The following is a 21,889-nucleotide window of genomic DNA, read 5'->3' on the forward strand; positions in this document are numbered from 1 at the left end:
GGAAATTGTGTTAATAACACGCAGTGTGGTTTATTCATGTATTGAACCCACCCGTTTTATGACACGCTTCCGTGTTCCTTGGCGGTAGAGGCGACAAGGATCAGATAGCCTGCTCTGTGATTGGATAATGCCTGACGCACGCGCGGGGATTGTTGAGTATTAGCCAATGGTAGAGGGTTTTGTCTAAATACAGGTGGGAAGTACACACAACGGATGAATGAACGAATGTGTGGCCACAAATGAGAAATTGCTTCCATTTTGTTGTTGAGATTGTTCTAAAATAAATAAATAAATAAATAAATAAATAAATAAATGTAATCATAACAAGTGAGTTATATTCACCAACCCCATTTCCAGAAAAGTTGGGATATTTTCCAAAATGCAATAAAAGCAAAAATCTGTGATTTGTTAATTCATGCGAATTCAACTGACAAAAGTACAAAGAAAAGATTTAAGTTTTACTGACCGACTTAATTGTATTTTGTAAATATAAACGATCTCATATCTGATATACCACAAAAAAAGCCAGCCAATATTATTTAAACATGTAATATTAGTAATTTGTATTGTGACTACAGTGTAGAACAAAACTGAAGAAATCAAAACTATGAAATAACATCTGGAACATCTCTGGAATTATGTGGTAAGCAAAAAAGTGTTTGATATTTTAGATTCTTCAGCATATCCAGCGCTTATCTTGATGACACTTTGCACACTATTGTCATTTTCTTAACCAGCTTCATGATGGAGTCACCTGGAACACTTTTCACTTAACAGCTGTGTCTCATTAAAAGGCCATTAGTGGACGAGTTTCATGTCTTCTTAATGCGTTTGAGATCAAACAGTAAACAGTAAATAATAAAAATAAATACAGTAAATAGCCCGATTCCACAACTGTATATTACATCAAGAACTGAACAACTAAGTAAAGAGAAACGTCATCCATCATTACTTTAAGACATGAAGTGACTTTTAATTAATAAAAATAAAGAATGGAATTAGAAGGTGTGTACAAATTCTTGGCTTTATATATAAAACTTTGTATTATTTAAAAAAAAAACGAGTTCAGACTAGAGTTTTTGTTGTTCTCAGGGTTTTTATTGAGTTACTCAACAATCATTAATGTACTTTGACCCTTTAAAAAAACATTCTATATAACCTACTTTATAAATACATGAGATGAATATATTATTTATTGTGCACATACACACACATATAACACCATGAATATTGATGTTTTATTCCTAAAATCCTAACCATGAATCCTGACATGAAATAACATGCTCTTTTTATGGACAGATGATCAGATGATGTTCTGAAGTGTTTGTAATTCTAGAAATTCTGCATTCTGTGTTGATCTACAGGTTAATATTCAACACACCGGAGCTCTCCACATTAAACTCCTGTGTTCGGTGCAGTTACTGACCTTCACATCATAAACACACCGTGATTTCTGGAGATTTATTCTGTTAATTCTTGGGGATTTTAGAAGGTGAAGGAGCTCAGAGACACACTTCTGTGCCGTCGTGATCTGGTGAGAATTTCAGATTCCCTTATGATCCATTTCTTTTAAAAAAAATACACACTAATAAACAATTTTACAACATAATAATAATAAAAAAAATAAAATAATAATAATCATCATCATAAAAAGTTGAGCTTTTTTAACATTTTGGTTTCAATAGTAAAGATTCTAAATAACAGCACATTAACTTAACCTTTTCGATCTGGATATTAGTGATTATTGTCAGTGTTATTGTCAGATCTAAAATGTGCTTTTAGTGATCTGTATTTACAATCCTGTGCAAAAGTATTAGGCACCCTATTTTTTTCATACAAACTTTGTTACAGATTTCTATTTTATGATTTGTACATTATTGAGTCAAAACATTACAAAAACATTTTAGAGTCCAAACATTTGTGTTTTCACACAAAATTAAATGTTACAGGGAAAAAAAGTTTGTATCTGAGCAGCATATTCCATAAGAGACACTTTTCAGATGAAAAAAGAAAGCATAATGAAGGCTGCTGGGTTTTGGTGTGAAATGAAGAAGTGAGTGTGACAGTCAAAGTGTCCAGAAGAACTGCGGCTGGTTCTGTAAGATGCTCAGGAAAACCTACAGATCATTTCCACATAAAACTGCACTCACTGGACCAGAGACGGATATATATTTTTTAAAGCAAAGGGTCGTCTCACACCAAATACTGACTTTGTTATATTGATTTATTATGGCTTACTGATTACTGTTTATAGTATTTTTTTAATGTTGAAACATTTAATTTCATTATTTTTAAGACATTTTTGGTCGACAGCATTATTCAGCTGTATTAGATATTAGCAATATACTATATTATCTGATTATTAATAATTATTACTAATTATATCAGAGTGCTGCTGAATTCTGGACTGATTCTGATTGCTCAGAAGGTGTTGATTAATTTTCTATAACAGCAGGTTTATATTAATGCTGTTGTTTGTTATCAATGCGTTATGGTGTCTATAGTAACAGCTCATTCACAGGGTACATCCCACTGTTAATAAACAGGTTAAAAAAAAAGTTTAATCGTTAATATGGTGAAGTTTTCTGTCAGGAGAAATGTGTTTTTGTGACGTCTCTGTAAGGAGTCTCCAGTGTGAGTGCTGTGTAACAGTCAGAGGTGAAGCTGGAATTGTAAGGTTTCTGATGTCTTCAGGACAGAGGAAAAGTTTACACTTCTTCTTTACGGTTTCTCAGGAACACGATGGAACAAGCTGTGTTTTTTGTCTTATGAACATAAGTGAGACAAGGACTAACCAGCTTCATGAACATTAAATGTAACTACAAACAGATAAAAAGTCTGATGTCGTTCTTTTGTAAAGGAAAAAATTTAACTGCGAGTGAGGTGCTGTAATATAAGGGGAATAAAACATTCAGGGAAGTGCCATTATAGGAAAATACTCAGCTTTATTTTCCTAAAGCGGCATCACACACACACACACACACACACACACACACACACACACACACACACACACACACACACACACACACAGTGTTTATTGCTTATTGATATTAATATGTGAGTCATGTGCATAGCTTTTTCTCATTGTACAGGAATGGAGTCGATGCAGTATGACCGTTTCACCTCATCAGAGTCAGACAGCACTGAGCTTTATCATAATAAACCTCCTGCATTCACACCCAGTGAGTTCCCACTTCGTTTTCTATCAACACGACTTGTTTCAGGTGATTTCCATCAAATCAAATCAAATCAAATCAAGTTTATTTGTATAGCGCTTTTAACAATAAACATTGTCGCAAAGCAGCTTTACAGAATTTGAACGACTTAAAACATGAGCTAATTTTATCCCTAATCTATCCCCAATGATGAAGCCTGTGGCGATGGTGGCAAGGAAAAACTCCCTCAGACGACATGAGGAAGAAACCTCGAGAGGAACCAGACTCAAAAGGGAACCCATCCTCATTTGGGCAACAACAGACAGCCTGACTATAATATTAACAGTTTTAACAGGTATAACCCTCAACTGTCCTCATGGGGCCGTCCTTCACAGGAGTGGGGCGATAAAACTCCGACCAGACACAGGGCACCAGGATGGATCAAGCAGGTCCGAGGGGCAGAAGAGGCCAGCATCTCAATCCCAGGATCAACATGTAACTCAGAGGGACAGATGGGGGGGGGAAGAGAGAGGGAAAGAAAACACGTTGTTAGGTATGCCCTAAAAATGACAAGTATTAAATCTGTGCGGTAGGCTCGCAGAGACGAGAGTCTTTACATCAGGCATAACACACAATGGCATGTTAATATGGTAAAAAATATATCATGACCTGCTCTGGCTGGATGCTTGATTGGGTGATGGGAGCACACTCCTCAGCAATGATGAGATGCAGATGGGACCCTTAGGCCTGGCCAAGACAATTCAGTTACATTTCACCGGGTCTGAGACATGCGACAGAATGTCTGACGGCCGATTCCCTGCAGGCTACGATAGCCAGTCGAGGTCTCCACCCTCTCCACCAAAAGATTTCCTGTTGACTCCATGTAACTCAGAGGGACAGATTTGGGGTGTCACCCAGTTGACAGACCTGCTCCTGTTAGCTAGATGCTAGAGCTAGCCTTCATATGAATTCTTCATTATAATGTACAACCCCAATTCCAAAAAAGTTGGGACAAAGTACAAATTGTAAATAAAAACGGAATGCAATAATTTACAAATCTCAAAAACTGATATTGTATTCACAATAGAACATAGACAACATATCAAATGTCGAAAGTGAGACATTTTGAAATTTCATGCCAAATATTGGCTCATTTGAAATTTCATGACAGCAACACATCTCAAAAAAGTTGGGACAGGGGCAATAAGAGGCTGGAAAAGTTAAAGGTACAAAAAAGGAACAGCTGGAGGACCAAATTGCAACTCATTAGGTCAATTGGCAATAGGTCATTAACATGACTGGGTATAAAAAGAGCATCTTGGAGTGGCAGCGGCTCTCAGAAGTAAAGATGGGAAGAGGATCACCAATCCCCCTAATTCTGCGCCGACAAATAGTGGAGCAATATCAGAAAGGAGTTCGACAGTGTAAAATTGCAAAGAGTTTGAACATATCATCATCTACAGTGCATAATATCATCAAAAGATTCAGAGAATCTGGAAGAATCTCTGTGCGTAAGGGTCAAGGCCGGAAAACCATACTGGGTGCCCGTAATCTTCGGGCCCTTAGACGGCACTGCATCACATACAGGCATGCTTCTGTATTGGAAATCACAAAATGGGCTCAGGAATATTTCCAGAGAACATTATCTGTGAACACAATTCACCGTGCCATCCACCGTTGCCAGCTAAAACTCTATAATTCAAAGAAGAAGCCGTATCTAAACATGATCCAGAAGCGCAGACGTCTTCTCTGGGCCAAGGCTCATTTAAAATGGACTGTGGCAAAGTGGAAAACTGTTCTGTGGTCAGACGAATCAAAATTTGAAGTTCTTTATGGAAATCAGGGACGCCGTGTCATTCGGACTAAAGAGGAGAAGGACGACCCGAGTTGTTATCAGCGCTCAGTTCAGAAGCCTGCATCTCTGATGGTATGGGGTTGCATTAGTGCGTGTGGCATGGGCAGCTTACACATCTGGAAAGACACCATCAATGCTGAAAGGTATATCCAGGTTCTAGAGCAACATATGCTCCCATCCAGACGACGTCTCTTTCAGGGAAGACCTTGCATTTTCCAACATGACAATGCCAAACCACATACTGCATCAATTACAGCATCATGGCTGCGTAGAAGAAGGGTCCGGGTACTGAACTGGCCAGCCTGCAGTCCAGATCTTTCACCCATAGAAAACATTTGGCGCATCATAAAACGGAAGATACGACAAAAAAGACCTAAGACAGTTGCGCAACTAGAATCCTACATTAGACAAGAATGGGTTAACATTCCTATCCCTAAACTTGAGCAACTTGTCTCCTCAGTCCCCAGACGTTTACAGACTGTTGTAAAGAGAAAAGGGGATGTCTCACAGTAGGAAACATGGCTTTGTCCCAACTTTTTTGAGATGTGTTGTTGTCATGAAATTTAAAATCACCTAATTTTTCTCTTTAAATGATACATTTTCTCAGTTTAAACATTTGATATGTCATCTATGTTCTATTCTGAATAAAATATGGAATTTTGAAACTTCCACATCATTGCATTCCGTTTTTATTTACAGTTTGTACTTTGTCCCAACTTTTTTGGAATCGGGGTTGTAAATAACACATTAGAATATAGATTTGTTATCATTTTAAATCTAAACTTGCTACAGATTTACAGAAACCGGAGATTGTTTTTATAATCATGAGATAATCGGCTGTTTTTGTCTGTTTCAGACCCACAGAACCGTCGGATTTACGTCATGTTTGGCGTGCTCACAGTCTTCCTGCTCCTGCTGACTCTCACAGTGGGAATTAAAAGTACATCATACACAAGTGCACGCTTAAAAACTCTTTCTGGTTAAATGTCTCACAAAAAAAAAAAAAAAGTCACTCAAACACACACACACACACACATACACACGCAATTCTTTAAAAGGTATAAAATGCACCAGAAGTATTCTACTTTTCTTAGTGTGGTGGTGTTGAGGCCAAAGCAGAAAATTATGGTTTTATTTTCCCTCAGACACAAAATAATAATAAAATAAAAGGTGTACGCTTTTGTCTGAAGTCATGTAGAGTATGAAAAGTTTTTATAGTTATTTCTGTAATTAAATTTCAGAGGTTTGTTGCTGTAAATATAAAGCTGTGACGGGGTATCTGTGTTTTGTTTTGGTTTTTTCATATAAAAGTCACTCAGGTGAACCAGCAGGTGTCAGACATCGTCTCTTCGCTGCAGATCGTCAGAACTTCGATTAAAGCTTCTCAGACAGGTGAACAAGATCATCACACATTCTTTATTAGTATTATCCCCCCACACTAGCTTCTAAAGTTCACTAGATAAACACACATTGAATCTAAATCTTCACATAAAGTTGAACTTTGCTGGAAATTTGATTCCGAGCTTTACACTGAAATGCATAACATGTGCTTAAGGTGAAGGTGAAGATGAGGTTGTCCATTTTCACACACCATCATTCTCCTGTAGGTCTCTTTGTATTTGTTTATGAATCTATAATTATGTTCTCTCTTGTAGATTATCTTGCACATCGTGAACCTGCAGTGCCGCTCCCAGTGACAGGTCAGACTGTGTTTATCTGAATGTCAATTGATTATTCAAATGATCTGTCCATCCCATCACCTCTGTCGTTTATAAAGTCATATAAACTGTGTTCGTACAGGTCCCTGTGAGGATAACTGGGTCTTTTACAAAACCAAGTGTTATTACGTGTCCACTCAGAAGAAGAGCTGGCACATTGCAGAGAAGGCCTGCATCCAGCAAAGGGCTCACCTGCTGGTGGTGAACGACCTTGAGGAGATGGTAAACCCCAAACACAGAGCCTGGATGCTTAGTTTAGTTTAGTTTAGTTTAGTTTAGTTTAGTTTAGTTTAGTTTAGTTTAGTTTAGTAGTTTATTTGACAGGGACCATGCATAGAGTAGCTTCTATACCAGGGTTAGCTAATTAGCTAATTTTCACCTGCAGTCCACCTGCTTACTGTTAATGTGCAGCTGAATGACTAAAAACATGATGCAACTTAATAATAATAATAATAATAATAAGTAGAATAATAATAAGAAGAATATCTCTTTCTCTCATTGTGTCTCTCTGTATATAATATTTTTTCAGGAGTATATATCTCAGGTGGTCGAAGACCATCTGAATTTTTGGATCGGTCTGGTTGAGAGAGAGGGCGAGGGAAACTGGAGCTGGGTCGATGGAACGGACTATAAGACCACTGAGAAGTAAGCACTCAAACATCACCCCAAATCCTGACTTCTTAATCATAATGGCTAATCTTCACCTCTTATCCTGGACTCAAATTCTTACCCCTTAACCGTAATCTCAAATCCCTGACCCCTCACCTGACCCCAGATCCTGTCCCCTTAAAGCGAGACGGCCTTTCAATTTCATAAAATCGGTGAAATTTAGTTCCGTCTGAAATGTGGTGATTGTGATATCTGTTTATTTCTGTAATATCTCACAAAATATCAGGCCATTCTGTGGCTGGGAAGTTATTTAATTTGAGGGGATTAAAGCAAATAATGTGCAAGAAATCACTCTCTTGGCGCAGTCAAGCAGACAGAGGAAGTCTGTGTGCGCATGCGCAGGTTTACCTTCTTCTTCTTCTTTTGGGTTTTACGGCAGCTGGCATCCACAGTGTTGCATTACTGCCATCTACAGGTTTCCCTTTGAGCGTGCACTGACAGTTCCATCATTCTGTCGCTAAACGAACAGCTGATCACACCGAGGTGCTCGCTGAGCGCCCATATTTATTAGTTTGGTCCTGCGTTTCCTTTCCTTCGTATATAACATAACATCTTTTCTTCTCGCTTTCCGTTACTGTAGTCGCTCTTTCACGTTTCATTCGCACACTCACGTCCTCCATTTTTCTCTCCTGTTTCAAATTTGTATCCCACAATGCCTTGCGTGAATGGGGAAAGCCCACCACGTGATGTGATGCATGATGTAGTGTCTTGAATTGGGTCATGGTGAAGCAGGAAAAAATAGCAGAGAATTTAAAGCCACGTGGCCCTAAAGTCACTATTTATTCTATTTTAGAAAAAAAATAATAAAATTGGAAGTCTGTGATTTGAATTCAGTAGCTTTCGGTCACTAAACAAAATTAATTGGGTGTCGGGAAAATTCTTTTTATGACCTACACTTGAAAAATCTGAAAGGCAGTACAGCTTTAACCATGACCTCAAATACTAACCCCTTCAAATCGAGTGGAACGTGTTGCTCTTGCTTTATAAACCTTTTATACAAAACATTATTTCTCCAGGACCATGGACACAAAACAATATGGTTAACCATAACCATAAAGTCCTGACCCTTTAACCATAATCTCAATTCCTGACCCCCTGACCACAATTTCAAACCCTGAGCCCTTCACTATAACCTTAAACCATGACCCCTTTGACCATTACCTCAAATCCTGACCCATTAACCAGAACCTAAAATCCTAATCCATTATCCATAACCTTAAATCTTGAGCCCATAACCGTAATCTTACATCCTAACTCCTTTTGAAACAAGGAGGTTGTATTGCTATTGAGCTATACTCACTGGCCACTTTATTAGGGACACCTCTACATCCACCTGCTGTTCTCTGCAGTTCTGTAATCAGCCGATCCCTCGACAGCAGCACGATGTGTCAAATCCTGCAGATACAAATCAAGAGCTTCAGTTAATGTTCACAATGTTCAAACATCAGAATGGGAAACATTGGGATCTCACAGTGTGACTTTCTTTCTCTCACTGTGGTCTGGGTGCTGGTTTGAGCCAGATGGACTGGTTTGAGTATTTCAGAAGCTGCTGATCTCCTGGGGTTTTCACACACAACAGTCTCTAGAGTTTACACAGCATGGTGCAGAAAACAAAAAACACTGAGTGAGTGAGTGACAGTTCTGTGGGTGGAAACAAACACCTTGTTGATAAGAGAGGGTCAGAGGGAAATGGACAGATTGGTTTGAGTTTTTTTGCCAGGAAGGATATAGTAACTCAGGGCTTTTCAAAGTGTGGGGCGCGCCCCCCCTGGGGGGCACCAGAGTTCTTCAGGGGGGCGCAACGTGAGGGAAAATAAACCAGAATAAGTTACTATTGCGGACATTTAGCGAACTTCAGCTAGCCTTTGCCAGAGACAAAATGGATAGGTTTTTAGTACCTAAAGCTACAGTGAGTGAGGAGACAGAGTCTGGGCCAAGCAAAAAAAGAAGGAAGTATGACCATGATTATTTAAAGCTTGGATTTTCATGGACTGGATCTGAAGATGCTCCACTGCCTGTCTGCCAAGAGGTGCTAGCTAATGATGCTAAGAGACCATGTCGACTCCGGCGTCATATTGAGACCAAACATCCAAGTTTGGTGACCAAGCCCCAGGAGTTTTTTGACAGGAGGCTAAATGAACTGCGGTCACAGCAGAAAGTAATTCATACTTTTAGCACTGTAAATGACAAGGCAACTGAAGCATCATATCATGTGGCATTACGCATAGCTAAAGCAGGTAAGCCCCACAACATTGGTGAAACATTAATCTTACCTGCTGCTAAAGACATGTGTTCAGTGATGATGGGAGATGCTGCTGCTGCCAAGCTGAAGGCCATACTGATGTCTGATAACACCATCCAGCGCCGCATCTCAGACATGGCATCGGATGTTAAGGAACAGGTGCTGGGTGCTATTCGTGAGAGCCCTCTCTTCTCCATTCAGCTGGATGAGTCTACCGACGTCGCTAACTGTGCTCAGTTAATGGTGTATGTGCGCTATATTAAAGAGCTCAGTGTCGAGGAGGAGTTTTTGTTTTGTTATCCTCTGCCAACTCGCACTACAGCAGGAGAAATATTCAAGGCTTTGAATGATTTCATGCAGGAGAATTGTATTGGTTGGAGCCGATGTTGTGGAATATGTACTGATGGCGCAAGGGCAATGACAGGCCGCCACAGTGGTTTGGTGAAGCAGGTGCAAGCGGTTGCCCCGGCCGTTGTTTGGAAGCACTATCATCCATCGCCAGGCTTTGGCGACCAAGAAGATGCCAAAAGAGTTGCGCGCGGTGCTGGACGAAGCAGTAAAAATTGTTAAATCACGTGCCATGAATGCTCGTCTCTTCTTTGTCCTCTGCAATGAGATGGATGCTCACTTCCAACAGCTGCTGCTGCACTCCGAGGCCCGATGGCTGTCCCGGGGCAAGGTCCTCACCCGCTTGTGTGATTTGCATGAGGAAGTGCTCCTATTCCTTGCCGAAATCAGTTCTCCACTGGTGAAGCATATGGGGGACATGAACTGGGTTGCAATGTTGGCATATCTTTCTGATATCTTTGACCGAATAAACGCACTGAACACCTCTCTGCAGGGCAAAGAGATCCATGTCTTTTTGGCACACGATCGAGTCTCTGCATTTAGGAAAAAGTTGGACTTGTGGTGTGCTCATGTTAAACGGGGCTCGGTGGAAATGTTCCCGACGTTGGAAGATGTTGTGGAGAAGGCAGGGCTGCAACTGGACACTGTACAACAGGTGATCATTGTGCATTTGGAGGGGCTGTGTGAGCAGTTTGCAGAGTATTTTGGAGAGGAGACCTTAGCAAATCAGTGGGTGAGAAATCCATTCTCATTCCCAGCGACATCCAGTGATGCACTAACAGTGCAAGAGGAAGAAGCCCTTGTCGAACTGAACTAATATGGACTTGAAAAAAAAGATGAGTGAAGTGTCACTTGTGCACTTCTGGCTGTCTGTGGAGACCGAGTTCCCCCACCTCTCCAAAAAAGCGCTTCAGGTACTCATCCCGTTCACATCTACAGACCTGTGTGAATGCGGTTTTTCCGCGTTAACATTGATCAAAAACAAGTACCGGTCTAGCCTGCAGGTAGAGGATGATATACATTTATTCCTGTCAACAGTGCATCCCCGCATCAGGTGCCTGTGCATATCAAAGAAGCAAACTCATTGCTCCCACTACACTCTAAAAAATAATGGGGCTAGTACCGGTTCTTCAGGGCGATGCCATAGAAGAACCTTTTTCAGGGCTTCAAAGAACTGTTCATGCAACAGTTCTTTAAAGAACCATTTAAACCATTTGTTTGAGCAGTGAAGACAGATTTGTGTAAACATAGCCTATGTGCATTGACCAGCAAATGGTAAGAGAATGCCAGGCTCTGAAGAACCATTTCCAATGTGAAGAACCTTTCGCATAATGTAATGGTTCATCACAGAGTTTTGACTCTCCATGGAACCATCCAGAGATTTGAAGAACCACTGAAGCACCTTTATTTTTTAGAGTGTAAGATGAGGCAAGAAAAGGGGTTGTGGTGATGTGAGGTGTTAAAAAAGAAAATGTATTAAATGTGGTTTTTTTTAAAGCACATGTTTAAAATGTGTAAAAAAAAAAAGAATGTTTTTAGCACATGTCTAAAACAATATGTTTTAAAAAAGCACAATGTTTAAAATGTGTAAAAAAGATGTTCTAAAAAAGCACAGATGTTTAAAATGTGTAAAAAAGATGTTCTAAAAAAGCACAGATGTTTAAAATGTGTAAAAGAAAAAATACAAATGTGTACAACAACCATTTTTTTAAATACGAATGGAACATTAAGTATAGCAACAACAAAAATTGTAAGGGGGGCGCTGTTGTTTATTTGCTCTCTGAGGGGGGCTGACTCTCCCACACTTTGAAAACCCCTGTAGTAACTCATATAATCACTCTTTACAACCGTGGTGAGCAGAAAAGCATCTCAGCATGCAACAGCAGAACAGAAGAACACACTGGGTTCCACTCCTGCAGCCAAGAACAGGGATCTTAGAATCAACAATACATTCCTATTAAAGTGTATACACTTTACATAACAGTACAGCTAAACATGTCCTCAAGTCTCAAAATAAACATAAACATTGACAGATTGGTGTGTGTGTGTGTGTGTGTGTGTGTGTGTGTGTGTGTGTGTGTGTGTGTGTGTAGGCTCAGGCTCTGGGATGAAGGACAGCCGGATGATTGGCATATCCGTGTGAATGGAGAAGACTGCGGGCAGATTCATGCAAAACAAAACTTTCCTTCCACGACAACACACAGGCTGTGGAATGATGCTGACTGTACATTGAGTTATCATTATATATGTGAAAGACCTGCATAGAGCGCGCGCGCACACACACACACACACACACACACACACACACACACACACACACACACACACACAGAGTGACCACGAATTAAAAATAGCTTATTGTTCTCAAAAGTGAGTGTACACTCTGTGACAAAAACAAAAATACAATTCATTCTAAAATAATTTTTTTGTGGCGATCGTTAGCATAAATAATAATAATAATAATAACCTGAAATATGTTGAGGCTAATCACTTCTCATCTCATCCTTTACACTTTTTCATGTTCAAAGCCACTGGAAGGAGTTACTCTCTCTTCTTCTTCTGCTTCATGCTAACAATCATCAGCAATCTACAATCAGCAAACAGAAACACCTGAGATTCAGCAGCGAACTGTTTTTCAAAGCTGTGACATTATCTCGGGTTACTTTCTACATTTTTGCTCATCTGTTTAATGTCCTGTATGGAAAAAAAATAAAACCATTAAAAAGATACAAATCCTTGTGATAAAAAAAAAAAACATCACTTAGACAATATCAGCAAAATTATAAATTACATCGGTTTTATTTTCGTGGAACTGGAAAACTTCATGTGTTTTTTTTTCTCGAGTGAATACATGTTCCACTTTTGTTGACATGAATTTTGCAAGATGAAATTAATCATCAAATCTGAGAATCTGAGCACTGCAAGAGTCATCTGGAACCAGAATAAACTCCGGACACTGCACACCTTTGATAAAGTCCGACACTAAACTCCAAAAGACCTGATGTGTGAGATTTTTTTTAAATAAAGTTAAAATCCAGACTGAATCATATCAGAAAAGCAGTGCTTAAAATGATAGATGATCCTCTGAGGAGAAAATGCAGTAAAGAAATAATGAATCATTTAATGTCTTTCCAAAATTCATGAACTACTAAATAAAACCTTTAAAGACACATTGTCTGGTTTACACTGTGCTGTGTTTATTGTTTGTTGGAAATAAAGTAAGGAATGGTGAAGAAACGTGACCGAATTATACAACCTCATAAAGTCCTTATGCTTTATTGAAATCTAATAACATGCACAAAAATCATATTTCTCTTATGAAGATCTTTATTCGGGTTATTTTTGAGCTGGGAGCAATAACGTGAAATGAAAATGTAAAAACTAACTGAGGAAACAAAAGTGCTGATTTTAGAATCTGTTCCATTTAATTTCTCTATTTAAAAAAAAAAAAAGAATAAATATATTTATGACCCAGAGGGAACTAGGTGATACGAGAAGTGTTTTTTTTTTTTTTTGGCATATCAGCTTTTTCCGTCATTTCATCTGGCCGTTTCTCACTCCTCCTCCTCATCCCTCGCTCTTTTCAAGGCTCCAGCAGCAGCATTTTTCTCACTCTTTCTGAATCATGCGTCTGTCCTGGATTCTGCTGTTGACCTCAGGTGAGTCCATGAAGTCGACTGTTTCTCTTTATCACGTCCTCATTACACCATGGTGCTGCTGAATCAATGGAAACTAATTAAATGTAATTATAAAAGGATAAAAACAATTGTCTGTGCTCTAAGAGGAATTAAACACTTCAGGACGTGCTGTTTTAGGAAAAGAATATTGAAGGTGGTAACAGCAACGCGCTTCACCACACCACCTCGTTACTCGTTTACCATGACAGAAATAAACAGTGTTAATACAGACTGTTATTAAGATGTTACATTAAGCTTTGATGTTACATTGATGTGATGTCATGTTACACAGATGTTACATGATGTTACATGCTTTTATGTTACAGTGATGTTACATTACATTAATGTTACATAATCTTGTGATGTTTTGTGATGTTACATGATGTTTTGATGTTACAGTGAAGTTAGATTAATGTTACATGCTGTTTTGTGTTAATACATTAATGCTATGTGATGTTTTGTGCTGTTACATTGATGTTACATGATGTTTAGTGTTTATACGTTAATGTTACATGTTACATCACTGTTACATGGTGTTTTGTGTTAATACATTAATGTTACATGATGTTTTGTGTTAATACATTAATGTTATGTGATGTTTTGTGTTAATACATTAATGTTATGTGATGTTTTGTGTTAATACATTAATGTAAAATGTTACATCACTGTTAAGTGATGTTTTGTGTTAATATGTTAATGTTACATGAGGTTTTGTGTTGTTACATTGATGTTACGTGATGTTTTGTGTTGTTACATGAACGTTATGTTACATTACTGTTACATGATGTTTTGTGTTAATACATTAATGCTACGTGATGTTGTGATGTCACATTAATGTTATGTGATGTCATGTCACATTAATGTTACATGATTTTGTGATGTTACATTGGAGTTACATGATGATGTGATATTTTGTGATGTTACGCTGACGTTACATTGATGTTACATGACGTTTCCCTCCCTGCAGTGTGTGTGGTGTGTGCTGAGTCTCCGCCTCGCGCTCTGTGGCAGTTTGGTGAATTGATCACTTGCGTGCAGCCGAAAGTGAATCCGTTCCTTTACAACAACTATGGATGTTACTGTGGGTTTTCTGGATCTGGCTCTCCTAAAGACCATATTGATCAGTACGTATTAAATATCCGCACTGTTACCATAACACCCAATATAACACCCACCATTTTATCCATTGCTAGCACCAGCTACGTCAGCTAGCTCTCTACACTCTGACTGTTACGTTTGTAACTCCTCTAACATGGCTGATTCTGATTATTAGATTTTAGGGTCAAACTGGTCACCAGAGCACAAAAATCACACATTTTTGAGAGATTTTCTTAGTATTTTTGTAGCTATAAATCCAGTTCAGGGGGCAGGGTTACATACAGCTCAATAAACAGGTTCAGCAGCTTAGAACCAATCAGAGTTTGATATGCAGATTATCAGAGGTTGAAAATGAGGAACCAATAAACTTTTAAGCACCTCACCTCAGCTAGTTAGTTACTGATGGAGATGAACAAAATGGAGATGGTGGTTGTTCTGGTAATGTTATATTTTGAAAGGTTTAGCTTAACATGATGGTGTAAAACGAGAGTGTATTCCTACTCGTGAGCTAGTCTAACAGTTGGCTAACACACTAGATGAGTTGTGTTGTTTGTTTAGGTGCTGTCTGGTGCATGATAAGTGCTATGAGAACGCTAGGAAACTTCCAGAATGTCCTGGTTTAGCCAACCTGCCATATATCAAAGTGTACAAATTCACCTGCTCTGATAAAACCATCACCTGCTCAGGTAAATACGCTCAAACATACACACATACGGTTCCTCTTGCTATTGCATTCAGATTTTTGGACCCAAATGGGTATATATATATATATATATATATATATATATATATATATATATATATATATATATCTGTGTGTGTGTGTGTGTCCAAAGCCTCCAACGATAAATGCCAGGCCACGGTGTGTGAGTGTGACCGAGTTGCTGCAAACTGCTTCTCTCAGTATCATCACACTTACAACCCCGGCAATAAAAACCTCCCAAATGAAGAGTGCAAGAACTGAGACACCCAACCTGGAGACTGAACACTGCATCGACTCCACCTCAACCAACTAAACACCACAGTAACACTGTCTCTGTCAACTAAACACCAAGTGCACAGAAAGAATAAATAATAAAGCAACAACTCTGATGGCTGTGTTCTTCTGGGTTGATGGTAGTGAATGACAGTGTGTGGATTGGGACACGCCCTCTCATCATGGTGTTTAGCCTATATAGTGAATACACACTGACCAGCGGGGCGGCACGGTGGTGTAGTGGTTAGCGCTGTCGCCTCACAGCAAGAAGGTCCTGGGTTCGAGCCCCAGGGCCGGCGAGGGCCTTTCTGTGTGGAGTTTGCATGTTCTCCCCGTGTCCGCGTGGGTTTCCTCCGGGTGCTCCGGTTTCCCCCACGGTCCAAAGACATGCAGGTTAGGTTAACTGGTGACTCTAAATTGAGCGTAGGTGTGAATGTGAGTGTGAATGGTTGTCTGTGTCTATGTGTCAGCCCTGTGATGACCTGGCGACTTGTCCAGGGTGAACCCCGCCTTTCGCCCATAGTCAGCTGGGATAGGCTCCAGCTTGCCTGCGACCCTGTAGAAGGATAAAGCGGCTACAGATAATGAGATGAGATGAGACACCGACCAGCTATAACATTAAACCCAGTGACAGGTGAAGTGAATTACATTGATTATCTCAATACAATGGCACCTGTTGAGGGATGGGGTTTATTAGGCAACAAGAAAGAGAACAGTCAGTTCTTGAAGAAGCTGATGTGTTGGAAGCAGGAAAAATGAGTGAGTGTAAGGATCTGAATGACTTTGATAAGGGCCAAATTGTGATGGTAAAATGACTGGGTCTGAACATCTCCAAAATGGCGCATCATGCGAGGTGTTCCCGGTATGCAGTGGTTAGTACCAAACAAAAGTTGTCCAAGGAGCTGAAGGACAACCGATGAACCAGCAACAGGGTCATGGCTGTCGAAGGCTCACTGATTCGCATGGGGCATGAAGGCTAGCCCATATGGTCCAATCCCACAGAAGAGCTACTGGAGCACAAATTGCTGAAACAGTTAATGATGTTGACAACTTTCTCTTTTAGCCATCACAATTTGTCAAAATCACTCAGATCCTTACGCTCGCCCATTTTTCCTGCTTCCAACACATCAGCTTCAAGAACTGACTGTTCTCCTGCTGCCTAGTAAACTCCACCCCTCAACAGGTGCCACTGGAATGAGATAATCAATGTTATTCACTTCTTCACCTGTCAGTGGTTTTAAAGGAACAGTCCACCGTACTTCCATAATGAAATATGCTCTTATCTGAATTGAGACGAGCTGCTCCGTACCTCTCCGAGCTTTGCGCGACCTCCCAGTCAGTCAGATGCAGTCAGACGCGCTGTCACTCCTGTTAGCAATGTAGCTAGGCTCAGTATGGCCAATGGTATTTTTTGGGGCTGTAGTTAGATGCGACCAAACTCTTCCGCGTTTTTCCTGTTTACATAGGTTTATATGACCAGTGATATGAAACAAGTTCAGTTACACAAATTGAAACGTGGCGATTTTCTATGCTATGGAAAGTGCGCACTATAATGACAGGCGTACTAACACCTTCTGTGCGCTTCGGCAGCGCATTGATACGGAGCTCAGATATCAATGTGCTGCCGAAGAGCGCAGAAGGTGTTAGTACGCCTGTCATTATAGTGCGCACTTTCCAAAGCATAGAAAATCGCTACGTTTCAATTTGTGTAACTGAACTTGTTTCATGTCACTGGTCATATAAACCTATGTAAACAGGAAACACGTGGAAGAGTTTGGTCGCATCTAACTACAGCCCCAAAAAATACCGTTGGCCATACTGAGCCTAGCTACATTGCTAACAGGAGTGACAGCGTGTCTGACTGCGTCTGACTGACTGGGAGGTCGCGCAAAGCTCGGAGAGGTACGGAGCAGCTCGTCTCAATTCAGATAAGAGCATATTTCATTATGGAAGTACGGTGGACTGTTCCTTTAATGTTATGGCTGATCGATGTATATTTGGTTTGACACACACCCACAGTGGGTGTGTCTTGTTTAAATATGCAAGTTTCTGAAGATTTTATTCAACAATTTATTTATTTATTAAACAGGAAGTATCATATATTCAGGACAAAATTTAACTGGTAAACTGGACTATATGTCATCGAACATTATAAAAATATTTCATAAGACAAAATTCAGGAAAGTAAAAAAAAAAATCAGTGCTGGAAAATCTCTTCGATATAAACACTCACACAGGCTTTAAAATGCTAATCAGGCTAATCCTTTACAGGAATGTAGCGGTAAATACAGCAGCTTCGTGTCTGAAATTAGTGACCGCAGACTGGAACTCGAAACCCCCGACACGATCACGGTGCTGTGTTTCCTCCTCATGTGTGTGTGAATAGTGCAGACGGTGCAGTCTGAGACATAGCCACATGTGTAATGTGAAAGTGATGAAGCTCATATGGGTTTGTAGAGCAGCGTAGTGACGTATTTCTTCTTGTAGCGGTGAGTGGCGCTGAGGACCATCACACCATCCTGAGGAAATGAACAACAGGAAGTTAGTGTCAACACTGACCAACGCAGCATGTTAACCTCATGTTCTAACTGCTAATTCTCTGACTGTGTTGCAATGGCACTGTCAAACCACAGCTGCATGTGACCAGAATGTACATCAAACAAAAACACATGCCAAAAACAGATTAGCACATGCTAATTCATCTCAAACCTCTGGAGAGTAAAGTACAGTAAATTAAAACACAGGGAATTAACGTGCTAATCTGCACGCTTGTGTCAACACAAAATGCATGATAATTTGTTTAATACTGCAGCGAATGAAAGTACAGTGACTCAAAAGATGCTAATTAGCATGCTATCTGTATGTTAAAGTTAAACATATGCTAACCTGCTGAAAATCACAGTGAATAAAAATATGGTTATTTAATATACAGCTAATCACAATTACAAGCTAAAGCATTGCTAATCTAACGAAAGTCACAGTGAATGAAATGGAAGTGAATTAACGCGCACAGCTGGTTAGCATGCTTGTCAGGGACTTAAGCTAAATCACATGCTAGCCTATGTCCACTGATAAAATATCAGGTAATTAGCATGCTAGTCCATGTGTTAAGCTAAATACATATTGTATCACCAAAAACCCTCAGATAATTAAAGTACAGAAAATTAAAAAATCCAGCTAATTACAGTGCTAGTCTATGGGTTAAGCTAAAACATGCTAATGTGCTAAAACCTCAGTGAATAAATAAGTGAAAACAGTTGGATGAGTAACACAGACTGTGGTTGTGATTAGTGTTAGCATACCTTGATGGAGAGAGCATACAGGTGATTGAGCATCACATGGTTGGGTTCAGGAAGCAGAGTGGGATCACACTGCTCATCACACACACACACACACAGAGTTATAACGTACTAAATTTGCTTAATTAATGTTTCCTTTAATCTGAGATTCTGCTCCTTTTAAAGATGCTGTGTTTTTAACATGTGGTTCTGTGACCCACCGAGACGCCGGTGTCTTTATTGAGCAGAACCTGCAGCAGGTGAGGAGGCAGGATGGGGGGAGAGCGCAGTCGCTCCTCTCCTTTAACAGAGTACAGGTCCTGATGGTACGGTCCGGGAGGAGAGCTGGAGATGTCTGAACAACAAACAGAGAGAGTTTTAAACAGACTTTAACGTCTAGTGAATGTAAACAGCACCAATAAAAACAAAGCCCTAACGTTCTGACAAGCGGCTTCAAAACTTTTACAGGTATTTCTTAAACAGGTAAAACAACGCACCTGACATGTCAGCGCATATCTCAGAGTCGCTCTTCAGGGCATCGAAAACCTCGAAGTCTGTCTTACGTATCAGAACCACGTTGTTGACGACACCAGATTTAGTGGTGACCACAGGCTGAGGAAAAATGATCATAAATATAAAAACGATCCAAAACTTCATCTCATCTCATTATCTGTAGCCGCTTTATCCTGTTCTACAATATTGCAGGCGAGCTGGAGCCTATCCCAGCTGACTACGGGCGAAAGGCGGGGTACACCCTGGACAAGTCGCCAGGTCATCACAGGGCTGACACATAGACACAGACAACCATTCACACTCACATTCACACCTACGCTCAATTTAGAGTCACCAGTTAACCTAACCTGCATGTCTTTGGACTGTGGGGGAAACCGGAGCACCCGGAGGAAACCCACGCGGACACGGGGAGAACATGCAAACTCCACACAGAAAGGCCCTCGCCGGCCACGGGGCTCAAACCCGGACCTTCTTGCTGTGAGGCGACAGCGCTAACCACTACACCACTGTGCCGCCCCTCTATGTTAACATATTACGCTAAAATGTAGAGATTGCTATGTTTACATGTAAAATTAGCGATGTTAATGTATAAAGTTAAAAGACTCCTATGTTAAGTTATAATATAAAAATGTAAAGTTAGGTCTGTTTACATGTAAAATTAGTGAGATTAATGTGTAAAGTTAAAATGTAAAGATAGCTATGTAAAGTTGTAACTCAGAAATGTAAAATTAGGTCCAGTGACTCACGTGGTGAATGAAGTCACACAAAAAGTAAACAGTTATAGTTCCAGCTAGAAGTATTTTGTCTTGAGGGGAAAAAAAAAATCACAAAAAGTTTGATTGATGAATTTTTTTCCTTCCTGCATTTTGTGCATCGTTTTTACCTTCTTAGGATCTAAAGTCCAGTGTCCATCGACATAAAACTTATACTGATGCTCTCCTTCAGGAAGGTCGACGATTCCAGTGAAATTATTGTGACTTGGAGAGAAACAGAAAGAGAAAATTATTAAACGTGATCTTAACATAACATCGGATTATTTCACAGTGCTGGGGACTGCAGTCCAATACTTTTTATTCTGCCCTTATCCACTTACCCTAGATTGAGTGCACTAGTGTGGAGTGATAGTTGTACCACTACGATTTGGATTTAAATTTTACAAAGGAGAACTTTCAAGTTTCAAATAAAAACCCCTCACTGAATTAATTTTGTGATTGAATGAAATCAAACTGAATTTGTAGTCATTTTATTTAAGTATTTAAACCTGGATTTTAAAATAATTTAAACATTACAAATAAAATTAAAGCAATCCTGCTCTAGAAAGTCACATTCAACACATTCCAGAGTCAATTGTTCTCATTTCAGCCAATCAGCAGCCAGAAAATAACCCCCCTTTAATAATAATGGGTGTAAATTTGATTAATTAAATATAAAATGTGTGGAATTAATCATTTAATATTTAACATCTAAATTAGTGTATTCATGCTGACCCCTAGTGGTCAAATTCACTACCAACAACTCTTTCTTCACTCAATAATCTTCACTTTTACTTTAGAGTCACACTCTGTTTACTCAGGAGCTATTTTGCTGCTAAGCTAGCATGTGCTATCCAGCTGATTTGTTAATGTTTGTCCTTTTTTGGTACCCCGCTAGCATGCTGACTAGCCAGTAACACTTGCTGTTTTGTGATATGTGCAGCAGTTCTGCACTACAGCTAATTTACAGACATTTTATTAAAGTATTTTAATAGTTTTATAGTGATTATATCATGTGATAATGAGGTGGTTTGGAGCCCAGCTAGCTTGTTTCGTTTCTATAGTAACAGTTCGTTCACAGGGATTTGTATGGTAGATGCGGAGGGGACGTGAGTGGACGTGTCTTACCTCTTGGACAGGGGGATTTTTGTGGCCCAGTTATTGAAGGAGCCGGACAGATAAACTTCTCTCGCCGGACTGGACCACTCAAACACAGTGGGGTGTTCAACCACACACTTCGTCTCCAACTGAACATCCTTCTGCCACGCCAAGAACTCCTGAACACATCACAGAGAGAGAGGGAGAGAGGGAGAGAGACAGAGAAAGTGAGAGCGAGTGAGACGAAGAGAGAGATTCAAAGACAGACAGAGAGTCATATTTATGTGTATAAATAGATTTCTGTGTGCATATCTTATTGCTGGGTTTCAGTCACATGACTTCTTCGTGGTTTTACCGTAAGTGAAATAGCTGGTGGTCTAAACGGCTGCCGTAGTGCAAACAACTAGCGATAACTTATCAGAGTACGCTCGTAATCTAGAAGCCACTGCTGGCTTTAGATCTATTCAGAAGATTGCTGTGTGCAATGGAATCGACCCCTACAGTCTG

The 21,889-nt window shown here is 39.8% G+C and overlaps 3 protein-coding genes across 4 annotated transcripts in view; 2 read left to right on the top strand and 1 right to left on the bottom strand.

Moving 5' to 3' along the window:
• Positions 1-3,097: 3,097 nt before the first annotated feature.
• Positions 3,098-12,255, top strand: LOC132892682 (asialoglycoprotein receptor 1-like). Its single transcript, XM_060930995.1, has 7 exons — positions 3,098-3,185; positions 5,870-5,953; positions 6,325-6,405; positions 6,669-6,713; positions 6,814-6,953; positions 7,261-7,376; positions 12,090-12,255. The coding sequence occupies exons 1-7, from the start codon at positions 3,098-3,100 to the stop codon at positions 12,253-12,255; spliced, it is 720 nt and encodes a 239-aa protein (XP_060786978.1).
• Positions 12,256-13,598: 1,343 nt separating this feature from the next.
• pla2g1b (phospholipase A2, group IB (pancreas)) lies at positions 13,599-15,857 on the top strand. The gene is made up of 4 exons (XM_060930646.1): positions 13,599-13,649; positions 14,635-14,791; positions 15,324-15,451; positions 15,602-15,857. The coding sequence occupies exons 1-4, from the start codon at positions 13,616-13,618 to the stop codon at positions 15,727-15,729; spliced, it is 447 nt and encodes a 148-aa protein (XP_060786629.1). The 5' UTR covers positions 13,599-13,615; the 3' UTR covers positions 15,730-15,857.
• Positions 15,858-17,797: 1,940 nt separating this feature from the next.
• Positions 17,798-21,889, bottom strand: part of prkab1b (protein kinase, AMP-activated, beta 1 non-catalytic subunit, b) — a 7,415-nt gene continuing 3,323 nt past the window's right edge. For both annotated transcript variants that reach the window (XM_060931080.1, XM_060931081.1), the window contains exons 4-9: positions 21,413-21,561; positions 20,416-20,509; positions 19,517-19,631; positions 19,241-19,374; positions 19,044-19,112; positions 17,798-18,260 (exon numbers count right to left, since the gene is read on the bottom strand). In XM_060931080.1, the coding sequence (XP_060787063.1) occupies positions 18,183-18,260; positions 19,044-19,112; positions 19,241-19,374; positions 19,517-19,631; positions 20,416-20,509; positions 21,413-21,561 (639 nt within the window). In that variant the 3' untranslated portion in view covers positions 17,798-18,182. The remainder of the gene's footprint in view (positions 18,261-19,043; positions 19,113-19,240; positions 19,375-19,516; positions 19,632-20,415; positions 20,510-21,412; positions 21,562-21,889) is intronic.

This window comes from Neoarius graeffei, chromosome 10 (genome assembly GCF_027579695.1).
Source record: "Neoarius graeffei isolate fNeoGra1 chromosome 10, fNeoGra1.pri, whole genome shotgun sequence".
Taxonomy (NCBI): domain Eukaryota; kingdom Metazoa; phylum Chordata; class Actinopteri; order Siluriformes; family Ariidae; genus Neoarius; species Neoarius graeffei.